At 42.2% G+C, this 27,651-nt stretch overlaps 1 protein-coding gene across 5 annotated transcripts in view; it reads left to right on the top strand.

The window, feature by feature from the left end:
- The window catches only part of SNX25 (sorting nexin 25), a 131,704-nt gene that overhangs the window by 61,917 nt on the left and 42,136 nt on the right, over positions 1-27,651 (top strand). For all 5 annotated transcript variants that reach the window (XR_013555005.2, XM_078445293.2, XM_078445295.2 and 2 more), the window contains exons 6-7: positions 7,104-7,174; positions 25,138-25,319. Coding sequence is in view for 4 of the 5 variants with exons in the window: in XM_078445293.2 (XP_078301419.2) it covers positions 7,104-7,174; positions 25,138-25,319 (253 nt within the window). In the remaining variant the exon portion in view is untranslated. The remainder of the gene's footprint in view (positions 1-7,103; positions 7,175-25,137; positions 25,320-27,651) is intronic.

Raw genomic sequence — 27,651 nt, 5'->3', positions numbered from 1 at the left:
CCAAATTGAATGACTAATACGCTGTTGACTCTGGCAGCCTTACTGGTAGCATGTACACTCAATCAACACATATGTTGTATGTTCTGAGTATCACATATTGTATTCTTACAATAAGCTAGAGAAAAAAATGTTAAGATGATATAAGGAAATGCGGGGCACTTCGGTGGCTCAGTTGGTTGTGTCCAACTTCAACTCAGATCATGATTTCATGGTTTGTGAGTTCGAGCCCCACATTGGGCTCTCTGCTGTCCACGCAGAGCCTGCTTCGGATCTTCTGTCCTCTGTCTCTGCCCTTCGCCTGCTCATTCTCTCTCTCTCTCTTTCAAAATAAATAAACAAGCAAAAAAGAAAATATAAGGAAAAGAAAATACATTTGTAGTACTGTACTATTTTGAGAAAACCCTGCCTATAAGCAGACCCACATACTTAAAATGTTGCTCAAAGGTCAACTGTATATAGTGTGTGCTTTTGTTGAGAATGAAAGTCACTCATTTCCCACTTCATCTTTTGGTATCAAGTGAGGGTGAATTTTACAAATTCAGTAATCATCTTCATTTTTTAAAAGGGTCTTTATTTTTGAGAGAGACTGAGCACGAGGAGGGCGGGGCAGAGAGAGAGAGGGAACACAGAGCTGGACACGGGGCTCAAACTCTTGAACCACGAGATTATGACCTGAGCTGAAGTTGGGAGGCTTAATTGACTAAGCCACCCAGGCGCCCCTCAATAATCCATCTTCAAATCCCTGTTATGTGTGAGGAGGGTTTGGTGTATATAAAGATGAATTGGTTCTGCATCCTTGGATTTATTCCCCTGCCATCAAGGTGTTAGTAGTCCGGCATAGGAGACCCGTGTGGATACAAATCGCTAAATGTGAAGCAAGGTATTAAGACCGGAAGTGGAGTGCGAAGTGCTAAAGAGTGGGTAGGAGGCTTATGCCGTAGAGGATAGGAATTGGAGAGCTTCAGAGAGGAATGCTATGAACTGACTGTTTTGGAACAAAGAGGATTTCAGCAGATAACGGAGCGAGGTGGTGTGCAAGAGGGAGAAGAAACAGAGCAAAGGCTGGGAGTCAGGAAAGAGCCGAATACGTTAGGGTATTATATGTGGTCTGGTTTGGCAGGAAAACGGTATCCACGAGGGATATAGAAGGCAGTGAGGCTGCAAAGATGACCTGGCATTGACCATGCTTTTATCCTTGGAAAGGACTGAGATGAATAAACATGAACCCACACTGAATTTTAGGGTAGCAGGAAATGGTTAAGAACATGAACTTTGGAATCAGGCAGCACCCCAGGTTATAATTTTGGCTCTAGTACATAAAAACAATGAGACCTTGAATAGATTTCTTAATCCACCTGAACAAATTCTTCCTCTCTAAAGTGGGGATAATTACAATACCCATTAGGAGGATTAAATGAGATAAAATATCTAAACAGGTACCTGGTACCTGATGAGAGGAATCTATAAATGTTAGCTGGTATTACATAATTTTATGGATTCATTTAAGAAATTGAACTCTTCACTCAAATAGCATGTATTTCTTCAGTACCATTGATGACTCATTTGTTCCAGAGCATGAATCTCAAGAATATCGAGAACAGATTGTTCAGAATATTATTTGTACCTGTTTAGTTTTACAGATGTTAACGCATATTAATTTAGCTTCTTGTCTTAGTTTGGGCTGCTGTAACAAAAATACCACAGGCTGGGTGGCTTAAACAACAGACATTTCTCATAGCTCTGGAGGCTGCGAAATCCAAGATCGAGGGGCTGGATATTGGGTGTCTGGTGAGGGCCGACTTCCTGATTTATAGAGGGCCTTCTTCTCATTGTAACCTCACAAAATGGAAAGAGCTCTCTGGGGTCTGTTTTAATTATAGGCACACATCTCCTTTATGAGAGCACCACTGACAAGGGCTAATCACCTTCCAAAAGTCCCCGCCTCCAAATACCATCACATTGGGGGGGATTAGGCTACAACGTATGGATTTTGGAGGAACAAAACATCCAGTCCGTAGTATTCATTAATATTTACTGAATGCCTGTCCTGTGTTTAGTGCCAAGCTAGGTCATATTGGGGAATACAAGACACAATCCCTGTCTTCAAGTGGCTCATGATTTATTTAGTTGGGGAGAAAAAAGGTAGCATATCTTTCTTATAGACAAAGCTGCAATTTTATTTTAGGCTCAGGTGTGTTATTTCTCAGAGAAGTGTTAGGCCCTGAAAGGACTAGACATACCATTTCTTAAGTTCATAGCACTCTTTGTAGAAATGTGACTCTTTAAAATAGCAATATAAAATAGTAGGTAAATAGGAACTATTATAGAGCAGAAGTAATCTAGTATTTCAGAGAAGAGAAATATTAATGTGAACTAGAAGGAAGTAGCATTGTATGTAAGATCTAGTTAAGTGGACAAGTAAGGAGATTGTTTCTAGAAGGAAACAGCATGAGCAAAAGCCTGGAAAGTCAGTGTGGTTCTGGTTGAATGGCTAAAGTTAGCAACCCAGGAAACAACAGGTGTTGGTGAGGATGCAGAGAAAGGAGAAGCCTCTTACACTGTTGGTTGGAATGCAAACTGGTGCAGCCACTCTCAGAAACAGTATGGGGGTTCCTCAAACAGTTAAAAATAGGACTACCCTATGATCTGGCCGTTGCACTAATAGTTATTTCCTCAAAGGATACAAAAATGCAGATTTGAAGGGGTACATGCACCCCGATGTTTCTAGCGGCATTATCAACAATAGCCAAATTACGGAAAGAGCCCAAATGTCCACTGACTGATGGATAAAGAAGATGTGGCAAATACATACAATGGAATATTACTCAGCCATCAAAAAGAATGAAATCTTGCCATTTTCAATGACATGTGTGGAGCTAGAGACTATTAGGCTAAGTGAAATAAGTCAGAGAAAGACAAACACCATATAATTTCACTTATGTGTGGAATTTAAGAAACAAATGAACATAGGGGTTAAAAAGAGAGGCAAACCAAGAAATAGACTCTTACCTATAGAAAACAAACTGATGGTTACTGGAGGAGAGGTGGGGGGTGGCGGTGGAATAGGCCATGGGGATTAAGGAGGGCACCTGTGATGAGCACTGAGTATTGCATGTAAATGATGATGCCTTAAATTCTACACCTGAACCTAATATTACACTCCGTGTTAGCTAACTAGAATTTAAATAAAAACTTGGGGAGAAAAAAAAGAAACTGCCTTGGTTGAGTCTAGGTTTCCATGGAGGGGGAAAAGAAGCTGGGTTGGATGAGAGAGCTGGTGCCAAGGTGCAGAGCGAATGCAGGCTGGAATGTACAGTTATCACTGAGGGGAGGTCACTGGAGGTGTTGAGCAGGGGAGGGAGGAGATGAGTGGTCTTTTAGGAATGTTTTGACAGGGGGTGCTCAAGATGGTTTGGATGGGAGAAAGGATTGAAGTCAAGAGGACAAGTAGACTAGTTTGTGCAGTGACCCACAGGTGAAAAGGCCTGAGATAGGGTGGTGACAAATGGAAGAATAAGAAAGGAGCTTGTTTGAAGAATCAGAGGACAAGTCAGTAGAGCTTTGAGACTGGTCTTTACTGTTCGGGAAGAGAGCTAAGATAAGATTTTGAGGCTGGAAGGATAGATGCTGGTGCAGGGATGGAGAAGTGAAGAAAGTGTACTGAAGGTAAGTTTAGTTTGGACAGGCTGAGTTAGGTAGGGAGGCATGTAGATAGGTCAATAAATAGAGATAGAGAAGCAGTTTAGAAAATATCTTAAAATGACTCGTAATACTACCAATTGCCCTGCATTTTCCTTTATTTCTCTTTTGGATTATAGCCCTGGTTCATACACCACATATTTACATACCTGAAATCATGAATGTACATACCATTTTGCATTTTAGAATTAGTGTGTCTTTAAAATCTATTTTTATGTGGTTTTTAAAATTATTCATACTATTGACTGAAGTTTTTCCCCTTGGTGTGATCCATCCCCAGAGCTTCCTGAAAGCAGGGGCCATATTGGTGCTGTTCATTCCCGTGTGGCTACAACATAGGCCTATTGAGCCCATAGATTATCTCTTTTCTTTGTAGAAGTTGCTATAATAAGCATGTATATGATTTTTTTTCTGTTTCTGTCAAAATATTTCCTTACGATAAGTTTGTGAGATTAGGACTGCTGTGTGAAAGGACGACTGTCTATTTGCAGGTCACCCGGATAGCAACGCACGAGGATGAGTTTGGGGAAACGTGCTGCACTTGAGTGAAAAGTCAGTGCTTTCCAGTCGTAGAACCTAATTCCGAGGTTAAATTTAAAACTCAGGGAGAGTTAAACTTTGATGATTCCAGGTTTACGTATGCTTCTTAAAAGCTGTTTCCTCATCCATTCAGTAACTTGAGGGAAAACGCACATAAGGAGCTACTGTTGTGCTTTAACGTTATTTGGAGGAATGAAGGCAATTTCATTAGAAGTCTTTATTGATCATTAATTTCCTACCCAGAGGCTCCCATTTGGAAAACATTGGTGAGTGTGCATTTAGCCATGCTTTACGTATGGGGTCTTCAGGGAGCTCTTTATCAGTTGGGATGGCATTTGGCCATGAGACAAGTTGACTTACAGTGACTTAAACAAGTTAGGGATTGATTTTCCTCATGTAACAAGATATCCTAGGATGAATAGTCTGGGGCTGTTATGGCTGGGTGATGTCATTGGAGATCCAAAGTCCTGTCTTAATGTCACCAGCTTTGCCTGTGGCTTTCATCCTCATGGCTGCTGTGCCTTCATCCAGCTGCATCCTTGTTTAATGCAGGAAAACGGAGGGAGGGCAAAGATGAAAGATGGAAAGGGCTTTTCTGTGGAGCCTGTCCCTTTCAAAAGCTTCCCTGGAATCCCCACTCAGCAACTTCTGTTATTTCGTAAGTTAGAGCTACAGTTGACCCTTGAGCGACACTGGTCTGAACGGTTCGGGGTTTTGATTAATGCAGAACAATATTGTAAACGTATTTTCTTAACATTTTCTTTCTTTCTTTCTTTCTTTCTTTCTTTCTTTCTTTTTTTTTTTTTTTTTAGCTTTATTATAAGAATACAGTAGGGGTGCCTGTGTGGCTCAGTCGGTTAAGCATCCAACTTAAGCTCAGGTCATGATCTCACCATTCATGGGTTTGAGCCCCGCGTTGGGCTCTGTGCTGACAGCTCAGAGCCTGGAGCCTGCTTCAGATTCTGTGTCTCCCTCTCTCTCTCTCTCTGCCCTCCCCCACTCACGCTCTGTCTCTCTCAAAAATAAACATGAAAAAAAAATAAAATCTTTGAAAAAGAAAAAAATACATCCAGTATATAATCCATCCAGTATATAATACAGTATATGTGTTAACTGCTTATGCCATTAGTAAGGCTTCTTGTCCACAGTAGGCTATTACTGGTTAAGTTTTTGAGGAATCAGAAGTTATACGTGGATTTTCAAGTGCTTGGGGCATTAGCACCTCTAACCTTCACGTTGTTCAATGGCCAGCTGTGTATCCAGTGGCCATTCCTAAATGCTAGGGAGAAGGTTCGTATTTTTAGCTGGGTGCCTTGCTTTCCCTGATAAAACTGGTTAGTGAAGAAGAAAAAGAGGAAGAATGCTGGCAACCAGCAGTGGTGGCCACAGTCTCCAGGTGACATGCTGACAGTGCTCCTAACAGCCTCTCCCTTGAGGTGGGGAAAGGCAAGCACCGATATTTTTATCATACAGGTGAAGGAATAAAAAGATGTGAATTTGTGAGGAGTCCATGAATAGCTATGATATGAATTTATGTCTGTCATCTGGATTTTAGTTGAAGAGCCAAAGGACGTGTGAAGCCAGCCAAATGTGGCATTAAATCTTTGGATGCTGCAAAGTTCATGTTCAGAGTGAGAATTAATGTTAAATGGCTTTGTTATGGGCAGACTCTTAGTCAATATAATCAAGGGCTAAGAAACGCTCAGGCTAGAGGCTTTTGATTAGGGCAGTACTTGGTAACCATTGTATAGCTCTTAAGAACTTGGGTTCATAAAGACCAGCTGCGTGTGCTCAAAATAGCCACAACTCTAGGGTTAAATCCAGCACTTAACAGTGTGAACTTTTATTTTTCCTGACTCAGAGGGGTTTTCAGTTACACATACGTAAACCTGGTGGAATAATAGTGGAATAATCTATTCCAGTGGTTCCTAACTCTTTCTGTGCATGAGAGTTCCCTGGGGAGTTCAAACAATACTGATGTCGTGGACCCACAGCAGATACTCTGATTCTGTTGGTCAGGAATGGTCGTCTTCTTTTTTTTTTTTTTAACGTTTATTTATTTTTGAGACAGAGAGAGACAGAGCATGAACGGGGGAGGGTCAGAGAGAGGGAGACACAGAATCCGAAACAGGCTCCAGGCTCTGAGCTGTCAGCACAGAGCCCGACGCGGGGCTCGAACTCACGGACCGCGAGATCATGACCTGAGCCGAAGTCGGCCGCCTAACCGACTGAGCCACCCAGGCGCCCCAGGAATGGTCTTCTAAGTGAGAAGTAATGAGGGAAATCACTAAGGGAGTGGGAGTGGAACTGGACGTGAGAGGATGGCTTTGAGAAATGTCAGACAGTACCGTCCAATAGAACTTTCTGCAAGGATGAAAATGTTCTATTTGTGCTGTTCAGTATGGTCTGTGAGGTGCATTTGGCTACTGAGCACTTCAAATGGGGTCGTGCAGCTGAGGAACTAAAATTTTAATGAGTTGGCCACCTGTGGCTCAGGGCCACATTATTGGATAGGTCAGGTTCAGAAGGTAGAGTCCATAGGCTACAGTTACCACGTAGGGAGAGGTGGGTAGTGGTGGTGGGTGAAGGAGAAGGAGGAGTTGAGTACAATCGCAAAGTTTCTGTCTTCAGAGAGGAGGCGGGTGGTGATGCTTCTGGTATCGGGAATGAAGTTGGGGGGCGAGTTCATGAGTTTACGTGAAGGTCTCAGCACCTGGCCTGTTGTAAATGCTTAATCACATCTGGGCAGGATTCACGGCTCCTGTGTTTTATTTGATGAGTACAAAATACAGTCTAAAAGGATCTCTGAAAATAGTATTTTCTTCCTATTCAATCTTTTCTTTTTCTCTCTTTTTAAATATCAGGTATCAAATTGTAGTGGAAATAATCCAAGCAACTACAATTAGCAGCTTTCCCCAGCTGAAGAGGCACAAGGGTAAGAACCGTTTGTTTTCTTCAGCTCTACGTTTTGCCGGTTCTGGAACTCCCCCAGTCTTCTCTCCTGTCAGAATGTTAGCAAGTGTGAGCATTTTTCTGGCTCACATTTAAATATTTCCAATTTATTAGTATAACAGCAGCATTAGAGAAAGTAAGTATAATTTCATGCTAACAAGAACCTTTGTATTTCTGTGTTTCTTTAAACTTTCTTCATCCGTAGTCCTAATTTTTCAGACTGAAATCATTGGGTATATAGTGCTTCTGTTCTGTTTTGAAAGTAAGCATGATTTCATGACTTTTTTCTCATTAAAATTTAATCTAAATATTCGTTAATATTTCTAATTTGAAACGTAATCTTTTTTTTTTTAATATTTTTTTTTAACGTTTATTTATTTTTGAGACAGAGAGAGACAGAGCATGAACGGGGGAGGGGCAGAGAGAGAGGGAGACACAGAATGGGAAGCAGGCTCCAGGCTCCGAGCCGTCAGCCCAGAGCCTGACGCGGGGCTCGAACTCACGGACCGTGAGATCGTGACCTGAGCTGAAGTCGGATGCTTAACCGACTGAGCCACCCAGGCGCCCCTTGAAACATAATCTTAGTAGTTATTTAAATGACTCCAGTGAGTTGATATTTTGTAATTTCCTTAACCTTTTTCTTTAGTTAAGATTTGTATCTTGTATTCGTGTATTCTTTCCTCCTTCTGGGTTTAAAAAGAAAAAAAAAAGTTCTATGTTTTTCCCATTTGTTTCCCTTCAAATGAAGAGATTTTTACCTAGGCATGATAGTGAGGAATAATTAAGGCGTGAAGCTGGCTTTCAACTCCCTTCTCCTTGGCCTGGGGCTAGCATATCCCCCCTCATAGATATCCTCCTCTCAGAGACCTGTCACTGTCTAGAGTGCAAGTCTTGATCCATAGCTAAGAGGCAGCAAACTCCTTGTTAGGGTAGCCTTGCCATGAAAATCTCCAGGCCCGCTCGAGTCCCATCAGGAAGCAGAGTGTTGAAGGAAGAGTTGGACCAGAGTCTTACAACGTGTGCCTACAGAGGCAACAGGAAGCTTGGCCTGGGGACTTTTCCTTGTGTGTGAGTCACTGGCTGAGATAGGAGCTAGGTAAAAACGAGATGAAGGGACAGACTAGGAAGAGGCACAGATTCTTAATCTCTCTGCCCAGCAAGGAAGATTGTACAAATTTGTTCATTCAAAAAATGTTACTGGGGCGCCTGGGTGGCGCAGTCGGTTAAGCCTCCGACTTCAGCCAGGTCACGATCTCGCGGTCCGTGAGTTCGAGCCCCGCGTCAGGCTCTGGGCTGATGGCTCAGAGCCTGGAGCCTGTTTCCGATTCTGTGTCTCCCTCTCTCTCTGCCCCTCCCCCTTTCATGCTCTGTCTCTCTCTGTCCCAAAAATAAATTAAAAAAAAAAAAAAAAAAAAAAAAAAAAAAATGTTACTGAACACCAACTGGGTGATGATGATACGGTAGTGGGGAAAAACAAAATCTCTGCATTAAGCTCTTAAATGAAGCTGGGAGGCAATCAGAAAATGAGCAAATCAAATAAGCAGCATTTTATTTTTAATGTTTATTTTTTTAAGAGAGAGAGACAGTGAATGTGCAAGCTAGTAGGGGAGAGAGAGAGGGAGAGAGCATCTCAAGCAGGTTCCCCACTGTTAGTACAGAGCCCGATGTGGGGCTTGATCTCATGAATCGTGAGATCATGACCTGAGCAGAAATCAAGTGTCGGATGCTTAGCTGACTGAGTCAACCCAGGCACCCAAGTAAGCAGTATTTTAGATGTGGTGTGTGCCTTGGAGAAAAGGCTGTGAGAGGGGGTGTGTGGCAGGGAGGTCTGGCTCAGCTGGAGGGGGAGGTAGATTTGCATTCAGATGGGTCATCTGGGAAGACCTCCCCCCACTTGGTGACCTGGGAGCAAAGACCTGGGGGCCTGAGGGTATCTGGGGAAGGACAGAAGCAAAACTCTGAGGCAGAAGCATGTGGGGCTTGCTTGAGTCACCTGTGTGGCTAGAAAGGGGTGAATTGGGGGAGAGAAGCCAGACACGAGATGGGAGAGGTGGCACTGGACCCCATTCCGAAGGACCTTACTGGTACTGCTGGGACTTTGGCTTTTAGTCGGCAAGAGGAAGGAAGTCTTTTTTGAGCAAAGGAGGTGTGATCTGATTGATCCCCACGAGGCTGTGGGCTCTGTTCCTCTCCTTTTTTCTTATTGTTCCTGCAGAGAAGATGCTTCATTTCAGGCAGTTATTTTTAAGAGGATAGTAGAGAGGGAATTCTAGTTGCCACCATTATCTTTCCTCAGTGTTCCTCGTTGATACGTGAGTCTAGTCAGCGAGATCCCTTCCTTATTCTGTGGTGTTGTATTAGCTTACTAGGGCCATTGCAAAGTAGCACAGACTGCATGGCTTTGACAACAGAACTTTATTTTCACACTGTTCTGGAGCCTGGAAGTCCGAGGTCAAGGTGTCCGAGGTGTTGGCAGGGTGGTCCCTTCTGAGGACTGTGAGGGAGGGGTCTGTTTTAGCCTCTCCTCTTGGCTTGTAGTTGGCCATCTTCTCTCTGTGCCTTCATATCATCTTCCCTCTGCTCAGGTCTTTGTCTAAATTTCCTGTTCTTGCAAGGACACTACTCGTATTGGATGAGGGCCCACCCTAATGGCCCCATTTTAACTCAATCACCACTGTAAAGACCCTATCTCCAAATAGGGTCACTCTGAGGTACTGGGGGTTAGTATTCATGAATCTGAGGGTGGGAGCGGGAACACAGAGAAGCCCATACAGTTATGTTACTAGCCATTCTCCGCGACACTTCTTCCTTTCGTGCCTCATTTTCCATCTAAGCTGCCCTCAGAACTGTCTTGCTCTCAGAAATGTCTCCTTCTATTCAAGCACTGGGGAGAAGGCAAGCAAGCTGAGCTCACTTGGGGCCGTGGAGCTGTTTTCCCTTGGGACAGAAAAGCCCGGAGACTGGTTTACCTCTCTGAGGTCACTGATTAGCAGTGATTATTGTCACTGGTTTTAAATTTATTCACAATTCTCATTGGATAGTCGTGGTTTGTTTGGTTTGGCTGTAAGCCAGAGAATCTCTTCCTTTCTCAAAGTCTAGGACTCTGCTTCTTGTGTATGCACAACTAGCTTGAAACAACCCTTAGGCTTAGAATTTGGGACAAGCCATCTCCATGCCAGGAGCCTTCATTTCATGTTGGGCTCCAGAGGACAGAATGTGTGCCAGCGAACTTTGTGGAGAGAGGCAACTTTGGTTTTGCTTCACAAAGCAAATGCAGACACTTTATGGAGCCACAGGAAGCGTGTAAATGTGAGGAAGTGACTGTGACCAACACAAAGATTTTTATAATCAACTTTCCACTTTAGTCTGTATATCACTAGAAGGTTTTGATAGAATATTTGCATTGTATTTTTATTGAATAATTCCACTAAAAAAGGTGTTGAATATTTTGATAAGTTATTTGAGTTAATAGATTTAAAAAATCTTATAAAAATTCAGTGTTGATAAAATAAATAAAAATGTTCTCCCTAATTATATTCAGGTTATGGTTGATGACATGGTTAATGATTCCTATTTTTATAATATTTATTTATATTTATGTTCCTATTTTTATAATAAAGCATGTCAGTGTAGTGTCACTGGTCATCGTAGCTCTGACAAGATTAGAGGAACCATATAGTGCACAGACTCATATAGCTGGAAATAGAAAAATGAAAGCCGATTAGTTATAAAATCTTTCAGAAGTATTTTTGGAGTATTCCGACGAGCAGGGTGAGGCAATGTCTGGGAATGAAGTATTCCAGTCTAGGACCTGGATAATGGTACTGCAAGGAAGGGATTGATAAGGAAGACTATGGAAGGAAAATAGCCTACTTGGTGACTGGTTGGATACGAGAAAGAATCAGATGATGGGACGTTATCGTGCTGGTACAGCCTGCTGACTTTTCACATGAGGAAATGGTTATCTGGAGAAGTTAAAGACCCTAACTTGTAGTCTGCACCTGCTTCTGTCCCTTTGCTTCAGGTTGGTGAGGTGAAGTTTAGGGTAGAGGACAGGACTAGGGCAGCAGTTAGGAGAGCTTGTTCAAGTGAGCTTCTCTTGCTAGCTTCCTAATGAAACCTGGATGTGTCCTTTTATGTCTCTAAGACTCCTTTCTTTCGGTCTTGAGGTTGGGTGCTCTCGACGATCATACAGGGTTTCTCAGTGAAGACACTGAAAGAGTCAGGGAATGTGTATGAGGGACTGGTCTCGGGTGTTTTGGGTTTGCAGGGATAGCAGGATAGAAAAGTACCTGTTCGGCATTTGTAAGCTGGGATTCACACTGTGGAGAAAGAGCGCAGCCCTGCAGAAACATATTTGCATGTTACCAGTATAGAGGTGATAGTTAATAGTCTCCTTTTATCCTGTCTCCAAGTCAAGTATCCTTGCAGAGCCGATGCGGTGTTCTCCGTTATTGGAGGAGAATAGCGTATACCAGTCTGAAGTGACTTCTCCGAATTCATAATATCATCTGCTGTCTCACTGTTTAAATTCATTATGTAGGTGGCTTCCATTTTAAAGAATTAGGTTGCTGTAATTTAAGTGCACTTTTTTTTTTAATGAAAAAGGAAGATCAAATTTAGCATCCCCATTGTCCTTACTTTTTCTTTAATCAGTAACATATTGAGTCTTATAGGAAGTAGGTTTTTAAATTTTTTTAATGTTTGGGGTTTTTTGTTTTTTTTTTTAAATTTTTTTTTTTTTTCAACGTTTTTTATTCATTTTTGGGACAGAGAGAGACAGAGCATGAACGGGGGAGGGGCAGAGAGAGAGGGAGACACAGAATCGGAAACAGGCTCCAGGCTCCGAGCCATCAGCCCAGAGCCCGACGCGGGGCTCGAACTCACAGACCGTGAGATCGTGACCTGGCTGAAGTCGGACGCTTAACCGACTGCGCCACCCAGGCGCCCCTGGGGTTTTTTTTTTTTGAGAGAGAAAGGGAGATAGAGTGAGCTGGGGAGGGGCAGAGAGAGAGGGAGACACAGAAAGCAAAGCAGGCTCCAGGCTCTGAGCTGTCAGCACAGAACCTGACATGGGGCCTGAACTCACAAACTACGAGTTCATGATCTGAACCAAAGTTGGATGCTTAACTGAGCCACCCAGGTGCCCCAGAAGTAGTTCTTTTTTGTCTGTAAGATTTGGAGTTTTGATATGTGGCTGGCAGATAAAAGGTTACTTTAAAAACTGGTTCCAGATAGTAATGATATCATTCCTCAACTTGATCTTTAATGTATTTCAAATAAATTTGTGTGTTTATTTTCTTCCCTGTAAAAATCGTTAAGGAAAGTTAAAGTTTTAGCGTTAGAAGTCTCCCCAAAACAGAATTGTTGAGTCGTTTTTAGAGATCTTTGCATTTTAGGGATAGTGTGATCTAGTAAAAATACTCTCAGACAAAGAATCAGGGGAAAACCTCGGTCTTTATGTGAAGCTTTTGACTTAAGCCCCACCTGTCTACACTGTTTTCTTAAATTTGGAAAATCAGCCTGTGCTCATTTTATATCTGACAGTGACCATGTAGCAGTGCCACCAGGTTGTGTGTGCAGTTGTAAGCACTTTCATTCCCAGTGCCGTTTCTCCTTCTTGCCACGTTACTTTTGTGGGTGGGAAAGTGAAGAGTTTTAAAAAAAGAATGCACAGATAGAAGATCCTAAGAATACTTAGGATTCAACTTAGAGATGGGAACTTTATTTATGAATGTATGTATGTATTTATGTATTTATGAATGTATACATATATATATCACTATATATATATACTATATATATATGTACTATAAATGTGGTTTTGTTGTTCCATATAAAGCTATTTCTGGCAAGTCTTTTTCAGTCACAATCATTGACAATTAAGAAATGTTTTGCAATTGCAAAAATACTTTGAAGATTTAAGGAAAAAATTGCTGTATAACAGGTTGGGAGAAATTACCTGATTATGTGCCCTCTGAAACCTTAAGGAGCCAATCAGCTAACTCAGGATGACAGAGGAAGGCCTGGGGACCGCTTTGCTTTGTATATTCAGGAAGGTTCAAAATAAGGCTTTTGAGGCTTCAGCAAGCTGCAGCCAATCCACAGAAACGTCTTCATGTGTTTTAGATTCACTGTAGATTAGTGTATCATAAACGAGGAGCAAATTACTCTCCTTAATGAGGTAGAAATTTCAGTTTGATTTTTGATGGCTCTTTTGGGGGGAGATTTTTATATTTTCAAGAAGTAAGGTATCAAATAATTTTTAACATCTTAACAGTGCTTCAGCAGTTTAATTGCTGATACGATTCTAGGGAAAATAAGTCCTAGAAATAAAAAAAAATTATATTATGGAACTCATCTCCTTGTCTTGTGGATACGAAAATTATATTAGGTATAATTAGGGAAAAAGGTCTTAGAGAAAACTTACAGATACGGAACAGTTTGAAACAATTAGTCTCAGAAGGTTTAGTTTACTCACAAAATTTTCTTACCTCTGACCTTATTTTATCATTGATCCTGGCCAAATGTATTGATTTACTAAAGCCTAAATCTTACCCACTAATAACCTCAACTGCTTGTTGGTCATGGAATTTGGGAAGTTTAGCTGAGTTCAGCTAGCTAACTTCAGTGAACTTTTTTTCAGTCTTCATTTTCTTTGACCGTTTGGTGCATTTGACATTGTTGGAGTTCCTCAGTGTTTGTTTCTAACCCTCTCATTATTTTATACCTGTGTGGTCCAATATAAGAGCTATTAGCCATATGTGGTTATTCAAGTTTAAATTAAAGGTAAATCCAGATTTAAAACCCAGTTCTTCAGTCATGCAAGCCACATTTCAAGTGTTCAGTAACCCCTGAAGTCGTTGTTGCACTATATGCTAACTAACTTGGATGTAAATTAAAAAAAAAAAAAAAAAAAAAAGGCAAGTGTTCAGTAACCATCTGTGGCTACCATATTGGATAGTACAGAACGAACATTTCCATCACCACACAAGTTCATTTTTTTTTTGAGTTTATTATTTATTTTGAGAGAGAGAGAGCGTGCAAGCAGGCTGTGCACTGTTAGTGTGGAGCCCGATGTGGGGCTCGAACTTACAAATCAAGATCATGACCTGAGCTAAAATCAAGAGTTGGATGCTTAACCAACTGAGCCACCCAGGTGCCTCCATCATCACAGAAGTTCTGCTGGGTAGCAGTGCCTATACCCATTCCCAGGCTGGTCTTGTCTTTCCTTTATCTATATGCTGATAAATCTCCAAATTTCCATCTACAGAACCTCTCTGCTCTACTTACTACTGCTTACTCAGTATTTTTATTTGAGTATCTTAAAGGCATTTCCAAATGAAAATGTGCAAATCAGGGGTGCCTGGGTGGCTCAGTCAGTTAAGCACCCAACTTTGCTGAGGTCATGATTTCACAGTTCATGGGTTTGAGCCCCACATTGGGCTCTGTGCTGGCAGCTCAGAGCCTGGAGCCTGCTTCAGATTGTGTGTCTTCCTCTCTCTGCCCCTCACCCACTCACACTCTCTGTCTCAAAAAAATAAACATTAAAAATTTTTTTAAAAAAATGTGCAAATCAAAGTACCACATAACTGGTCATCCTCTTAGTTTCTTAGTCTCAGTGAATGATATCATCACCCATCCATATGTCATAAACCTAGAAGTCATCTTTGTTCATTCCTTCTTCATCGTATACAATGACTAGTCCATTATCATCACAAAGTTTGACCTTCACAATATATCTCAACTCTGTTCTCTTTCTCTAAACCACCATCTTCCACCACTAGTCTCTCTTGAGCTATGGTAATAGCTTAATTGGTCTCCTTATATCTACGCCTGCCCCTATTTGATATATTTTTCATACTGACGTCACATGATTAAAAAAACATGCAGATATCCTCATGTCACCTCCATGCTTAAAACCCTTCATTGTCTTTTCATTGTTCTTAGACGTGAAATCTGCAAGGTCCTGCTTGCTCTGGTCCCTGTTACTGTCTTCAGCCTTATCTCTTGCTGTTCTACTCCCTCTTATTGTAGTCTAGCCACACTAATGTTTCTATTTCCTCAACTCACCGTGATTCATCCTGCCTCATATTCTTTGCCTGTTTTGCTGATTCTTCTTGGAATGCTACCCTACTCTCAATCTCACTCTGTCTAGGTAGCTCCTACTTATCTTTATATTTTATCTTGAATTTCTCTTCTCTGATCACAACCCCACTTCCCCTGATTCTGGGTAGGTGAGACAACTCCTGAGTTTTTACCAGTAGAGAAGGGTATACTCTGAAGGAAGTCTTAATCACCAGAGGTGGGTCTTAAGTCATTCAACAAACTGTGTTTTGAATGCCATTATGTGTTAGGTAAAGGTGTGCAATGAAAAAAACTGTCTCTGACCTCAAGGAGATCATAGTCTAACAAGGAGACAGGTAGACACACATACAAACTTAGAGTACCATTCGATAAATGCAGTGAGCGTTGCATGTTCAGGGTTTAGTCGTGGCACAGATGTGCAGAACAGTCCGCTCTACCTGGAACAGGTGGTCAAGAAAGACTTCTTCTTTAGAGTAGCAGAGTTGAGCTGGAATAATTGAGTGGCTCTCATTTCCTTCTGGGCTTGTCAGGTGGATGTGGGTAGATGGTACCACATGTCTACAAAGAAGATAGTTGTGGAATGGCCTCCTGTGTATAAGCCATGTCAAGGGAGATACTGTGCTGGTGCTTGGCATGTAATGAAGAGACAAGGCTTGATAGGAAGACAGGAGCCAATACTAAAGATGCTTGTAAGCTATCCTAAGAAGTTTGGACTTAATCCTGTAGAGCAGTGGTTCTCAAACTATAGTGTGCGTCCCAGTCACCTGGAGGGCTTGTTACAATGCGGATTCCTGGACCCTACCCCAAAGTTTCTGACGTGGGGCTCGATCTCACAAACTGTGAGATCATGACCTGAGCCAAAAAAAAAAAAAAATCCAGAGTTGGATGCTTAACCAACTGAGCCACCCAGGTGCCCTAAGATCCGTAACTTCTACCATGTAAAGAAATGGCAAAAACATAGTCATCTGCACCCTGGAAGAGGGCTTTCACCAGGACCTGGCCATGCCGGTACCCTCATCTTGAATTACCAGTCTCCAGGGGTATGAGAAGAAATTTCTGTTGTTGATAGCCACCTAGTCTGTGGTGTTTGTTATAGGTGCCTGAATGAACTAAGACACTGGTCAAGTATAGGAATTCTAAGTAATATGGGGACACGGGCTAAACTTTCCCTACAGTTTGGTGGGAATAAGTCCAGTATTTCAGCTCCCTTTTTAAAGCCTTCTTTTCTGTTCTGAATCCTGAAATGTTATTAAGAATAGTTAAGGTGATTCAAGAGTGGTGATTGCTCAGTTGACTACAACAAAGGATGTGATGTTGATTTGAGTCTGCCAGAAACTGCTAAATATAAATAGTACACCCTTGGGAGTGATGCTCATAGTATAGATGGGGAGGCTTTGGTCAAGTTGTTCATCTTCTTTAGGGTATAAGTAAACAGTTTCAAAATTGAATATATCAAGCAGAACTGTAGAAGAACTTCAGAACATATTAAATGTGTATATGGACACAGAATTGCTGATAAGAACCATAATGGTTTCCATTAGGAATTATTTTAAAAGATAATATGTACCTTCTTTGTCTGATTTGGTATTTAAAGGTGTCTCTGCCTGAAAGAGGGTAGCTAATTTGTAGACTCTAATGGACTTCTCAGGGTCCTTTCTTGTGCTTTGATGTGATCTGATTTTTGAGCATTGCTGTAATCTGATACAAATGGCTCCTAATTTCTGAATTGCCTGACCTTAGAAGATGCCCCAGCCCATTGCCACAGCGGCTCTCCTGCTGTGAGTACGGCAGCCTCTAGTTCCTGCTATCCCTTGGCCAGCATCCTGCCAGGCCCCTTGGCCCCCACCCGTTCTTGGCCTCAAAGGATGAAGGGTTCAGGGCACGTCCACTACTCTCTCTGTAGTCTCCCAACACTGTAGGAGTCCTTCCACCTCCGTACCCCAAGAAAACTTTAATCATTGCATATTCTAACACCCACATTTACACAAATGAAGTTCAGGCTCAGCGATAGTAAGCAACATACCCTGTGTAACTAGAACTAGTTAGTCACACACAGATTTGGAGCTTCAACTCGGGTCTCCTAATTTTTACTCCTGGTCTCTTCCCACCATGCTGCTTATTCACAAAGGTAGATGTTATGAAAGTCCTGGTAAAAGCTACAAATTATTGGGCCAGATCTGTGTTCTAAGTATGTGTCTTGTACTTGTTCAACTCATGGCTCCAATTTGGGAGCAGGACTCTCCTGGTAATTTACTGTGTGGATATAGTTGATACGACACTATTACTTTAAAAACGTATCGCAAGCATGTTGGAGGACCTTAAGCCAAAGGAAGTACTACAAGTTTCGGTACTTGAGACATTTAAAGGGAGGAAGTAGAAAGTGTGCTGTAAGCATGTCTGACCAGGCTGGGCAAGGTCAAACTACAAGATCTCTGTAGTCTTCTCCCATGATAACGTGAGTGGTTCCGCCATCAGCTCCTGCTATGATTTCTGCTTACTCCTCAAGTACTCTTTCTACTAAAGTGGAGTGACACTTCAGACTATGAAATCCGGGTGTTCGGTATGATAAGAAAATCCCATTTGTTCTTTTTGAAAAAGAACATACTGGCCTCAAGTTGAAAAGTAAGATAAATATGTGTATATATATATATGTACTGATTGATTGTTCGTTTGTTCTCGGGCAGCTTTTGAGGTGGTTTTCAGATCATTTTGAAGAAGTTTGTGATGATTAGTGACTGCTGAGAACTGGTGTCAGTTTCGTGTTAAGAAATCAAGCACCATTTTTCATTTTGAAACTTGACCAGTCCCTAGGTAAATACATACCTGTTTCTTGAACCCACCTCTCAAGGGAGTTTCTTAAAACTTGTATTTACGGGGTGCTGGGGTGGCTCAGTCAGTTAAGTGTCTGACTTCAGCTCAGGTCATGATCTCATGGTTCGTGAGTTGGAGCCCTGTGTCAGGCTGTGTGCTGACAGCTCAGAGCCTGGAGCCTGCTTCGGATTCTGTCTTTCCCTCTCTCTCTGCCCCTCCCCCCAAATAAATAAACATTAAAAAAAAAAAAAAAGAAAGAAAAAACCCTTGCATTTAAGGGCACCTGGGTGGCTCAGTTGGTTAAGTGATTGACTTTGGCTCACGTCATGATCTCAGGGTTTGTGAGTTTGAGCCCTGAGTTGGGCTGTGTGCTGACAGCTCAGAGCCTGGGTCCTGCTTCGCATTCTGTGTCTCCCTTTCTCTCTGCCCCTCCCCTGGTTGTTTTCTCTCTCTCTCTCTCTCTCTCAGAAACAAACTTAAAAAACTTGTATTTACATGTACAGTGAAGACTCAAAGGATTGTTCATCTGTGGACACAAGTTGAGGAATAGAGGCCCAACATTTTCCAGTGAGGAGCTCCCTTAATTCTTTACGTTGAGGGCCTGGGGGGGCATGAGGAGGCCTGTTCATCCTGGGGAGGAGAACCACATGCTGGGGAGTCAGGGGAAGGGGTGAGTGTGCAGCCTTGTCTACTTTACTGTCACAGAGTTTATACCTCTATATTAGTACTTCTCTGTAGGGTGGAGGTGCAAGGCACAATTTTGTCCCCCAGGGTGCCTAGGGCATTTGGTCGCATCCAGCGACCTTACTGGTTGTCCCGTCTGGGGGAAGGGATGCTACTGGCATCTAGTGGTAGAGACCAAGAATGCTGCTCTACACAGGACAGCCCCCACAAGACAAATTTACCCAGCCCCAAATGTCTCTCGTGTCCAGGATGAGAAACCCTGCTCTGTTATCCCCTGAATCCCACAACCAACCTGCTGAGAGTGCTGCTGTTAGGAGATGCCTTGGGATTTGGTAGCGTGCCGGGAGAGGAGAAACAATACTCTGCTCCTGACATTGTCTAGTACCTGAAAAAATAAAATGGTGCCATTTTAATCCATTTATGCTTGTGCTATTTCTGGAGTTGTTAGTTTGCACTGTAAATGACTGCACTCTCTCCTTTGCCTCCTTAGGAATAGTGCTTAATAGTTCTCCCTGGTGTTTGTATTTTACTGTAAGACACTCTCACTTCCTTAAGGAAGAACTATATCATGGGCAGAAGGTTTAAAGCAAAAAGCAGTGCTATGCTGTTGGCCATAGGTCTACTGTAATGTCTCTGTAGCCAAAATTGTTCACCTAACGTCTAAGCCAAATTTCTCTTTGAGCAAAGGAACCCAGGGAACCCGTTTTCTTTTGTTCTGACTTCACTAAAATCTGGACTATCCAGAAGGAAGAACAGTAAATATTCATAACTAATTGCTTTAGAATACTCTGTCACTTGTATATTCATCTTGGCACCAGTTTAAAAGAGCCGCTACCAACCATTGTTTCACCCGTCACTGTTTATCTCCCTGGCTTTCTTTTTTAAGCTAGATCAAACAGTTGTGTGATTAACCGATTTGTAACGATGCGCAGCGTGCAGCTAACGCTCTACAGAGAAGCAGCTACATGAATCTGATTTGAGCGGGGCCACAGCGTATTGTCGCGAACCCACTTGCCTATACTTTTCTCGGCCTGGATATTTCCGGGCTGAATGGGTTTTCAGGTCACAAAGCATATTCATCCGCGTCGCGGATTTACAAGGATCTTTGTGCCACAGACACATGGGCTGCATGAGGTCCATGTTAGTCATTTAGCCCTGAACGTGGCATTGGTTTTCTGAGGCAAAAATAAACAGAATTTTCTAAGCAACAAGCTGCTGTTGAATTTGTTAGCAACAAGCTTTGTGATCAGACAATGGCATTGTATCGCCCTTTAACAAACAAGAACGTATTCACGTGAGCAGGCGACATTCAAGTAGAACATAAAAATATTCTTCCCAGCCCTGCAGCTGGGTTTTAGATGGTTTATTCTCCTTCTTTCTTCCTTCTCTTTGGAGTTTGCTTCTAGTTTTTGTGCTTTTAGAAAGGCTTTTATGTTTTCTTAGGAGAAGAATGTGGTTGTTGATAAATGTGTGTCAGTTTCTTGCTATATATGTCTCTTTAATAGCCTATTTTAACCCCAAATTAAAATTGTGGTCTAGATTTATTTTATAAAAGGAAGTTCTTTAGTTCCCAAACTTGAGTATTTTAAATATGTATCAAATTGAGACTTTAAAGATACATGTTTTAAAAATGAAAACTTTTTTTCTGAAAATGTGACTGTCCCAAGCATGTATTTCTTTAGGCATACACACAAAGCATCCTAGTTTGTGACAGACTAATTTGGGGAAAGACTTACATTTACCTTTATCTTCCCACTAAGGGGACTCTGCCACTAAGGGGACTCAAATATTATTTAAGTATTTGATGATGATGATGATGATGAAGAATGTTGAGTTACTAAGTTCTTTGGTTAGGGCCTGTCAGCCAAGTGTAGGACAAGTTGAGAAACTATTACTGAAGTCAAATGAAAATATCCCCTCAGCACACATACAGAAAAGTCATCCTGTAATATCAGACAGACCCTCTGGAACAAGACCGTCTGTTGACCTGAAGTCTACCTGTTACCCTCTGTGCTAAGTACTGGCAAAAGCTGCTTCTGAAAGATCACATGTTTTGTGGTACTCTTCTAGGACTTTTCAGTTACTTGTTCAGCCTGCCTTGGTACTGTTTCAGGCATTTGCACACATTGACTGAGTGGAACATGGGAGAGGTAATAGTGATCGTCCTAGGGAATTGATGGTCTCTGCTGAGTTCTATAGAACATTACTTAGACTCCACATTAAGAGGCACCACGAAGCAGTACACAGACTCCCTTCTTTTATTGTGGGTACTTCTGATCTAAGCCAAGCACATTATGACCCACCTCCAGAAGGCTGATCTGACCTGCCTAGGAATATTTATATCTATCGAGTGCTCACCTTGGCCCTGAACATGGCCCTGAACATTGCCTAAAACAATCTCACTGTTTCCGAAGGGAGTTTGCTCTTGTGCTTTCCACAGGGGATTTCATACTCCCCTCGCTTTCCACAGGCCTCTGACCACTCACCCTTTTTACTTACCTCACTCTCAGCAGATAACCTTACTACTTTGGGGAAACAGAGACCATGTGAGGGGAACCGCCCCAGCTTCTAGGCACCAGAATACAAACTTGCTTTATGTACACCTTCTCTTCTGTCTTCCATGTTACTGTAGTGGCCTTTTTCCAAAGCTGATCTATTTGCTTATCTTCTGGATGCCACTCCCCATCTGTCACCTTACCTCTTTCTCCTCTCTCTCTCTTAACTCTTAACTCTCTCTCTCTTAAATGAGCATTAAAACCAGCTCATCTCTCCCCCATTAAAAACAACAACAACAAGCCTTCCTTCAACCCAGCCCTGCCTTTATGTTGTGTATGCAAAGCCAGTCCATTTTCCACAAGGAAATGACTAAATGCTTAGTCATGTTTAAAAATCAATTTTGTGTAAGTTTTTTTGCTTTTACTTGAAATTATATAATGCCAACATAAGGAAACATGCCATCGTAAATGTTTTTAAATTAAACCTTAAAAAATTCTTGCTGAGACCACATAACTCCTAAGTGTCAGAGCCCGGATTCTAATGTAAGTCTGATTCCAGACTCTACTGAAACCTTTCCACTGTATTTGACATGGAGGTCACTAGTGATCTTGGCAACGGCAGATTTGGTGGAGAGGAGGAGTAGAAACCATGTTGGAGTAAACTGAAGAATGGGAGGTGAGAATGCTATTTCTCTCCTTTAGGGGCCAAGTTCTAGAGAAGCATAATACCTGAAACATAGTAAGCACTTAGCAAAATGTTAGCTATTTTGTTGACCTCTCAGTAATACTGGACACAGCTCACTTGTTCCTTCAGCAAACATTTGCTGAGCTCCACTGTGTTAACAGGCATTGTTATAGGTGCTGGAGATACAGTAGTGTATAAATAAACAAAATGCCGACCTTCAGAGGATCTACTTACAGGATACATAAGTCAAACAGAAGTGTGATGATACGTGCTATGGAGAAAGTAAAGCAGAGAGGGAGAAAGGCAGTGTTATAGGGTGGGGGTTGCTGTTAGAAATAGGGTGCCCAGGGAGGCGCTTCCCTGAGACCTGAACTGAGGGTCTGAAGGAGGTAGGAGTGAGCCATGCAGATCCATGGGGGATGGAAGGGTCATGCTGAGAGGAGGCATAAAACAGCCCTGAGCAGGGAACTACCCAGGGTGGTCAGGAAGCTAGTTACCAGAGACCACGTGTTACGTGATTCCATTACATGAAGTCTCCAGAATGGGCAAATCCATAGAGGAAGCCCCATAAAGATGCCTAGGGCTGAGAGGGTTGGGGTGACTAATGGGTACCTCGCTTCTTTTGGGGGTGATGAAAGTATTCAAAAAAGTGTGGTGATGGTGGCATAGTCTGTAAATACGCTAAATGCAGTTAAATTTACACTTTAAATAGAATTGTATGTGAAGTATATGTCAATAAAGCTGTTATTTTAAAAAGGAGGGAACCTTCCAGCAAGGAAGCTGGTGTGGCTGACTGTGGAGAGTAGGAGGGGATGAGCCTGGAGAGTGTAGGGCCTTAGAGCCCCTTAAAGGTGCTTTGCCTTTTGCTGCAGGTGAAATGGGGGTCTGGGGGAGGTTTCTGAGCACAGGAATGATGTGATTGGGTTGATGTTTTTCTGTTTTTTGTTTTTAATTTTTTTAATGTTTATTTATTTGTGAGAGAGAGACAGAGTATGAGTGGGGAAGGGGCAGAGAGAGGGAGACACAGAATCAGAAGCAGGCTCCCAGGCTCCGAGCTGTCAGTGCAGAGTCCGATGCAGGGCTCGAACGCACAAACCGTGAGATCATGACCTGAGCGGAAGTCGGATGCTTAACCGACTGAGCCTCCCAGGTGCCCCTGGGTTGATGTTTTAATAGGTTTGCCTTGGCTGCTGTGCTGAGATAAAGACTGGAGGGGAGGTGAAGGTGGAAGCGTGCTGACCAGTTAGGAGGCTCTGCAGTAACAGACAAGAAATACTGTTTCTCCTGTTTTGCTGACATTCTTTCTCCGTAAACCGCACTCTCACATTTACCTTCTATCTCTCCTTCACCAGCCCCTTTGCCAGCTTCTTTTCTTCTTTCTCGCCATTAAATGTAGGGTTTATTTAGATTATGTACTGGGACCATTTTAGTTCTTCCTGGGTTGTCTCTACTCCCGCGACTTCAGCTACCGTCAAGTGCTGAACGCTTCTGAACTCCACACCTTATGTCTCTGCTTAGGTAGCCAAATGCCTTTAATTTGCCTGTTGTCTGCTGTGTAACAAACCACCCTAAAGTGCAGTGTCTTAAACAGCAGGTACTTCTTCTGCACCTGAATTGGCGGTTTTAGCAGGTTCGGCAGGAGTGGCTCTTCTCTCTTGACTGTGGCTGGACGGTTCACCTTTAGGATGGTGTATACACATGGAGCCAGGGTGCCACTGGATGTGGGCTGAGGTCCTAGCCAGGGCTGTGGTCTTGGGGGGGGCCTCTCCGTGGAGATCTCTCCATTGACCACTCAGGCGTCCTCAAAGCGTGGAGGCCTCATGGCTGCTGGATGACTTTACCAAGCAGCTCAGGGCTCCAGGTCAGTGGCCTTTTACAGTCTAGCTTTAGAAGTCATCACCTCACTTACTCCATAATCACAAACCCACCCAGATTCGAGAAAAGGGATTCTCAGAGGGAGATTGTCGAAGTGACACAGTAAAAAGAGTAAGTAAGATGAAAGACCTTATCGTGACCACCTTTGCCAAATATCATCTGCCACATCATAAACCTGCTTTTCCTGTAATGTTCCCTGGTTCATAATTGGCCCCACCACCTCCATGGCTGCTCATGGCAGAAACTTGGGAGCCATCTTTGATACGTCTGTTTTCTTTACATTGCTCAGCCATTGTCCTCTTTGCTGTCCGCTCAGTCACAGGGTCCTGTTCTCTATAAATCATTCTCAGATGCTTCCAGTCTTCTCTCCTGCCATTGCCATGACCTGGGTTTAGGCCACCATCTCCCTCCTTGGCTACTCCAACTGGTTTCTCTACCTGCAGTCTTTTACCTTCAATTATTTTTTTTATCCTTGCTGTATAATCTTTAAAAAATATAAATCCATTTATGACTTACTCTTGCTTAAAACCCATTAGAAGCCGCTCAGTGCTATTGAACTGAAGGCTGAAGTTATTTCTATGGGCTAAACAGCTTTATGTCGTCTGGCTCCTGCCTCCTCCAGATTCACTTTGGATCTCTAGCTTCCCTTGCACCTACTTCACGGGCCCTTGCAGTTCCTCCAAAGCTCTCTCTTTCCTGCTTCAGGGCATTCGCTTTCATATTTGCTGCTCCCTCTGTCTGCCACACTCCACTCCTTTTTCATTTTGTTTGAATGTAATTTGCTTAGGGAAACCTGGCTTAGAAGCGTTGGTTAAGCAGCTCAAGGGTACCTACACGTTTTCTTTATAGCCCATATTATGCTTGTAATTGCTAATCCTACCTTTGGATTTCTGCCTTGCTAGAAATCCACGAGATTTAACAATTGGTCTTGAGTCCCGAATGCCTCGTCAGTGCCTGACACAGAGCACTCACTGGATGCTTATGAATGGCTCTGTGTACATTACACATACATGTAAAGATATTTAAATACACATACATACATGCACATGTGAGTATATATATACAGAGGAGAGGGGTTTTTTTGTTAATGTTTTACCCTTGAGTAGGATTTTTCAGTGGTATATGTACAAATTATATTTAGAAATTAATGGTGTTTCTCTTTGAGAGTATATATACATATGTGTGTAGCATGAACAATACCCACTGTTCAAAATGTACCACATCAGATACCAATCTTTTCAGTGTTGTTATGTTCCCCTTTTCATACCTTGTCCTCTGACTGGGTCCTGTCCATCCATCCCATTCAAGGTAAAGAAACTGCTGCAATGAAAGCTGATCTCCTAAGGGCCAGGAATATGAAAAGGTACATTAACCAACTGACTGTGGCTAAGAAGCAGTGCGAGAAGAGAATCCGAATCCTGGGAGGCCCTGCCTATGACCAGCAAGAGGATGGGGCCTTGGATGAGGGAGAAGGGCCTCAAAGCCAGAAGGTAGAACTTTGCAGTTTCTTGTTTTGACCATTTCATGTTTATCATAAACATTCATGTAATCTCCCATCCAATATTTTAGCTTTTTGGTATTTAACATAAAGCATATGTTCCAGAACAGAGACTCACATGTTTGCTTTTACACGTCAAAGAGCTGTATTACTTGGTGTCCTTGACTTCTGTGAAGGGTGATAGGTATGAGAGATAGGCACGGGGTGTGTGTGTGTGTGTGTGTGTGTGTGTGTGTGTGCATGCCCATGTGTATTTTCCTGTCCCAGAGGCACATGCTTACATTTGTAAGGGCCCAGTCAAGTTACCCACTACCAGTTGGAAAGAAATAACCACCTGTGGAATGGAAAGTATCTTGTGGTTATTTTACTTAGCTCTCACCACAACTCTATGAAATTTGAATCTCTCAATATTTCCATTTAAAGGCTAAGAAACAGAGTTGGTTTAAGTAAATTACCTAAGGCCAGGTGGGAAGAGGCAGAACTAGATATAAACCCAGATCTAGTTGCTACACAGTCTGAGTGCTTTCTCACTAAGCCATAATATATCAGCGACTATTTTTTGAACAAAACTTTGGACTGTCTGATACTGAGTCCTGAAATCATGGAGCTTAGGAAAGTGTCCTAGCCCTACCTCAGCACCAGCTGTATACTCTGAAGGACCCAAGCTTGTCTTCTAAGACTGAGAGAACGCTAGGATTGAAGGAAACGGTAGTGGGACTCCCGGAAGGGCTTGCTTGTACCACTTGGGAACAGGACTTCAGGGCAAACTCCAAACTCCTCTTTTGAAAGAAGGCACTTAGTCACAAAGAGGCCACCATCAGTATTAAGTTAACTCTGGCTACAGCCTCTGACCTCACCTATTTGGATTTTTAGTCTCTTGATCTTTTCCTCTTCAGTTCTTGGTTTGACTTCAGATGCTTATCTGTGATTTTTCCCTTCCTCGTATTCCAGTGATGAGCTTTGACCTTTTTTTCTTGTACATGGCCCAGTATTCATTAGAGCTTCTTCAGGATAGTGTATGTTCGACCTTGAACCAACTCTAACACAAGCCAGAGTTCTTCCGCAATATCTTACACAAGTGGTACAAATGAAGCCCCGAATAGCTCTTGTTTTATAGAGGCGTCTCCTCACCACTGGAGATCTGTTTATTTTGCTGTTAGCAAATATACCTTTCTGTAGTTTTGGCTTTGTGGTACAAAGTGAAAATTTCACCTTTTGGTGGACGTTGAAGAGAGAGTGGATTTGGCAGGTTGAATGTTGTCTTTCTTCCTCTTTCTTGTCAGCCTCTGGACTCTAATAGATTTCCAGCCACGTCTCTCATAGAAGAGGTTCTCTTCATGTGTCCCATGTATTCATTTATTCATTCAACAGACATTTATTGTGGGTCCACAGTCTCTCAGTTGCAGTGCAAGGTACTAGGATCCAAAAGGAATAAGATGGAGTCTCTTCTTGCAAAGAGTCCCATATAATTATAAAATAGAAAGGTAAGTGATCCAGTAAAAATGGGAGATACGCACCTAGAAGAAGCACCTGATGGTTTGCTACCTAGTCAAAAGATGATGTGGTTTTAGATCTTATGGTAAAAGAAAACCTTGGGAAACATAAAAGAAGCTCATTTTAGGAGAGCTGAAAGTGATGTCAGTATACATTACCTGGCAGTATTTAGTAGAAGTAGGCTTAATCTGGTTTTACCTCCACTTTGACTTGTCTCCCCAGATACTTAGGAAAGGCACAACCCATTGCTGGTGCAACAGTTTAACCTCAGAGGAAAATCATTTCTGTTAGACTTCAGGCTGGAAGCCTCAGATAATATTACAGAATTCTAATGTTTATAATGGTTTGCTATTCTAAAGGTAAGACTGGTTAATTTGGGGCCGTACATGGGTAGAATGGTTTTGCTATAACCTAATCATATTTAATCCAGAGGAATCGCCACCTAACTTTATTTCAGAACTTAGTCTTCAAAATTAGATGAATCCCTCAATTAAAAGAAAGTGATCAAGTAAATAAATAATAGGAAAGAATTATATGCCCTCTACAAGAAACTAAATATGAAGGCAAAGATTGGTTGAAAGTGAAAGGAGGAGAAAAGGCATGCTATGTAAACACAAAGCATAAGAAATATAAAGTAGCTAATGTTAGCATCAGACGAAATAGACACTAGGACAAGGAATATAACTAGGGATGAAGAACATTTCATTCTGATAGAGGGGTCAATTCATCACGAAGGCATGATAATCCTAAATGTAAATATGTATGCAATCAGTGAGACCTTTAAAATATGTGAAGTACAAACTGACAGAACTGAAAGGAGGAAAAAAGAT

Source organism: Panthera onca, chromosome B1 (genome assembly GCF_046562875.1).
Source record: "Panthera onca isolate mPanOnc1 chromosome B1, mPanOnc1 haplotype 2, whole genome shotgun sequence".
NCBI classification, from domain to species: Eukaryota; Metazoa; Chordata; class Mammalia; order Carnivora; family Felidae; genus Panthera; species Panthera onca.
Note: the sequence above shows the minus strand (reverse complement) of the source record. Positions and strands in the feature narration are given on the sequence as shown.